The following is a 3,824-nucleotide window of genomic DNA, read 5'->3' on the forward strand; positions in this document are numbered from 1 at the left end:
CGATCGAATATAGAGAAATAATAGTTATTGCACTCCCATTTAGGATTTGAATGAAATTTGAGCCAAGTATCTTCAACCAAATCAAGTTCAATAAGACATTTTCTAAACATATATTGTTTTCTTAACTAAATTTAATTAGAAATTAGAAAACCATATGTAAGACTCTTAAATAAGTAATAGAAATGAATAAATTTTATGATTTTCAATTGATTTCAGTCAAATATAAAAAGATGTTAAATTATATATTATCAATCGCCTCATATTTTATCAGAACCTTACCTTACTCAATGTTGGAGTATTTTGTTTAGGTATACCAGTTTCTGAATGTGCCACTGCAAACAACCTTCAGCAACTAACAACTATTACCAAATAAACAATTCATTCTGAAAATGCATCAAGAAAACATCCTACATTTTTATTTATATATATTAAGGTTGGTTGCTCCTTTAATCTAAAAAGTAATTTCAGAATTACAATCTTATAATTCTATGCCTGGTTGAATGAATACACAGAGACACAAAAGATCAACATAATATTCACTTTATTTCTTGGAATATTTGTCTTTCATCAATCATACATCAGAAATTAAAAGAATTACTATCCCTTGTCAATTCCACATGGAATCCTCAAACAGAGAAGAGAAAAAAAAAGCAGCCAAAAGCATTCTCAAGCAAATGATATGCTTTATCGAAATAATATGCAATGCAGCATTCCTACCTTATAGTGGGTGACTAGAGAATATTTGAAGTCAGTTTCAAAAGACAATTTCAGTGCCACACAATAAAATCAGTTTCTATAATTTAACCATCTTTTCCGCACCCTGTAATACGCTGCTCCATGCTCTCATGCCTTGCAAGTTAAAAAAACAAGAAAAAGAAAAAGAAATGCTATTAACTGCATATGCAAGCATAGACATTACATTACCCCTCAAATTGACAACTGAAAAACCATTTTCACCTGAGCCAGACCCATACCTCACATACAATCAATGAGAAAAAGAAAAAAGAAAAATCAAATATTAATTTAACACGCAACACAAACTTTATTAATTAATCCAAGTGAAACAAAAACATCACTACCCAACAAACTTCTCAAAACTCTGTAACATTAATTTAGATCATCCACATTTTAGAAATGAAAAACAATTATTCAATGAAAGAATATATTATATATATTAATTAATATTATATATCAAAAACCATTGAAATCCCAGGCAAAAGGTAAAAATAAAATGGGTCTGCCAGTCACGTGGTGTTGTACATGGCAGGAAGTAACTTTACTATTAGAAAACAATGAAGTGAAATTTCACCTTCTTCATCTTCTTCTTCTTCATGTGAGTTTAAGAGAGGAACAAAAATGTAATTTTATTTTATTTATATTTTGTTTGATGAGGAAGTTTGTTTTGGTGCCTGTTTGGATGGCAGTGCTATGGACAAAGAAAGGGTGAGGGTAATTAAGTAAATTGAGAGGGTTTGTTGTTAAGAGAGAAAAACTTCAACGGTTGAATTCTTTGGTGTGAGACAAACTGGGCACGCTCGGAAATGCGCATCGCATTCTGTACAGATACACAAGTGCCGACACGGCAAAACCACGATCGAGGCCACGCGCTTCGTGCACCCCCTGCATTTCGGACGCGCCGCGGCTAACACCACGCGCTCTGGGTCGATGTGGGCAGACTCCGCGTCCTCAGCCTGGCCTTCCACGGCGCACGACACGCCGGCAGCCGCTTCCTCGCCGCCCTGACACATTATGGTCTGCTGCAGTTGGGCCTGGAGGGTGGCCGCTGTTGCTTCCTGGGCCCGGGCCTTGGCCTGCCACACCTGCGCCTCCACGCTCAGCTGGGCCGCCCGTGCTTCTAGCTCTGCGTTCTTGCGCGTGGCCTTCTCCACTTCCGCCTCCTTCTCTCTGAGCCGCCGTGCCACCGCCTCCTCCGCCGCGCTCAGCAGCGCGTTGTAATGCTTCTGCCTCTTCTCCGCCAATGTCCGCCGCAGTTGTTCCCCCTGATATTCCCATACGACAACAGTCATCATCATTATTTCCTCTCCCCACAAACTAAATTATGTAACGAAGGAATTAAAAAACCGGGTTTCTGAATTAAAAGTGGGGAAGGGAGAAGATTTAGTACCTGGGCGAGGAGGAATTGATCAATTTCATCACGTTGTTGTTTGATTTGAGAAGCGAAGGCTTGGGATAACAGAGATGAGAAAGCAGAAGAGTGAGAGGCATGCAGTGATAGTTGTTGTTGTTGAGGTTGTTGATTGTGATGAAGGTGTAGTCTCTGTTGATGTTGTTGGTCATCGAAGGATAAGCGGAGACCAGTAGAGACGACATTCTGCTGATGATTATGTAACTGAGAGAGATGAATAAGCTGTGGGGGTTGAGATTGTAAAGAGAAGGGATTAATAAGATTAGAAGGTGTTGTGGTGATTGTGTTGTTTGCAACAGTGGAGTCTTCTCTGCCCCTCTTGCGAGAATTATTATTGTTGTTGTTGTTGACGACGTTGTTACCTGGTATTTTGAAATGTTTAATGATATGCGGTGGTTGTTAATTATGGGTTAGAATAAGCATAGAGAGAGTTTAGAGAACATACTTCCATTGTCGTGGTTGTTGTTGTATAGCATATGGGGTTGGGTGAAAAGAGAACCTTGTTGTTGTTGTTGTTGCTGCAATGAATACTGAAGGAGTTCTTGGCCGTTGTTCCTGGTGTGAGAAAGAGAAGATTAGGAATTGAATAGAGAGAGGAATTAGAAGAAAAAGAAGTGTATATGTATATAATAAGGAAGGAACCTGTTTAGAAAGAGAAGATTGGATGGATATTGAGCTTGAACGGCCATGAAGTTTTATGAATGGTGTGGGAGAAGGGAAGAGAAGAGAAGAGAAGAGATGAGAGAGTGGTAATAGAGATGCGATTGAAGCGAATCAGTCCAAGAGAGACACCTTATTCTGCTCGCTCCTTCTTTCTCTTTTCCTTTGCTTCTCTTGTTCGCTTAAGAACTAGTCTCCTCTTTCTTTGTTATCCTTCCTCACACACACACCCATCATATTATTTAAATACTTTTCCCGACTAATATTTCTAAATTACATTTTACTACTATTATTAACTACGTAAATCGCGTTCACCCTGCCCCATAATAATTATTAATTAACAACACCACATTTGCATTTCCATCTCATTTCTAGTTAGTACACCAGGAGAGACGCAAAAGGAATGAGAGAAATAGATACAAACAAAATAATCAAAATATTATTACTATTTTTATGGAAATATTATTAAACTATCATTTTAACAACACAGGCGTTGGTAAATGGGTGATGTATTGTTGTTCTAGGTTGGCGTTGTTCAGGTACACAGGTTTCGTTTCCCCTCTTTCTCTTTCTCCTTCTCTTTGCTTTTCTCCGCAACCTCTTTTTCTTTACTATTTTCCTATTTCTTTTTCTCTAAATCTCAATTATCATTTTTTTTAAATGGAAAATCTCTCTCACAACTTTAATACCAAATCACCTCTTCTCCTTTACCCCCCTCAACTTCTTCAGAACATAAATACTCTTTACTTATCAAATAAATATTCTTTCCATCTTCTTTTGTTTTTTCATTCAACACTTTATACCGGAATTAAGAAATTTAATAATATTTATATTTCATAATGTTTATCACGCAACTTCTTAATATGTTTTTTTCCTCCCGCATTTATTACATTATATCTCTTCTAGATGTATTTTATAATTTTCTAAGTCTAACCACAAATTGTAAGAATGTAATAGGGAAATATTAAGTGTGAGCTCATTATCTAAAATAAAAATAAAGTAAGACAAAAAATATTTT

The 3,824-nt window shown here is 36.9% G+C and overlaps 1 protein-coding gene across 1 annotated transcript; it reads right to left on the reverse strand.

Moving 5' to 3' along the window:
• Positions 1 to 524: 524 nt before the first annotated feature.
• Positions 525 to 3,042, reverse strand: LOC114179383 (BOI-related E3 ubiquitin-protein ligase 1-like). The gene is made up of 4 exons (XM_028065710.1): positions 2,789 to 3,042; positions 2,592 to 2,701; positions 2,126 to 2,508; positions 525 to 2,000 (listed from the first exon to the last, which is right to left on the reverse strand). Exons 1-4 carry the CDS (start codon positions 2,833 to 2,835, stop codon positions 1,479 to 1,481), a joined length of 1,062 nt encoding a protein of 353 aa, XP_027921511.1. The 5' UTR covers positions 2,836 to 3,042; the 3' UTR covers positions 525 to 1,478.
• Between the last annotated feature and the right edge of the window lie 782 nt (positions 3,043 to 3,824).

Source organism: Vigna unguiculata, chromosome 3, assembly GCF_004118075.2.
Source record: "Vigna unguiculata cultivar IT97K-499-35 chromosome 3, ASM411807v1, whole genome shotgun sequence".
Classification (NCBI taxonomy): domain Eukaryota; kingdom Viridiplantae; phylum Streptophyta; class Magnoliopsida; order Fabales; family Fabaceae; genus Vigna; species Vigna unguiculata.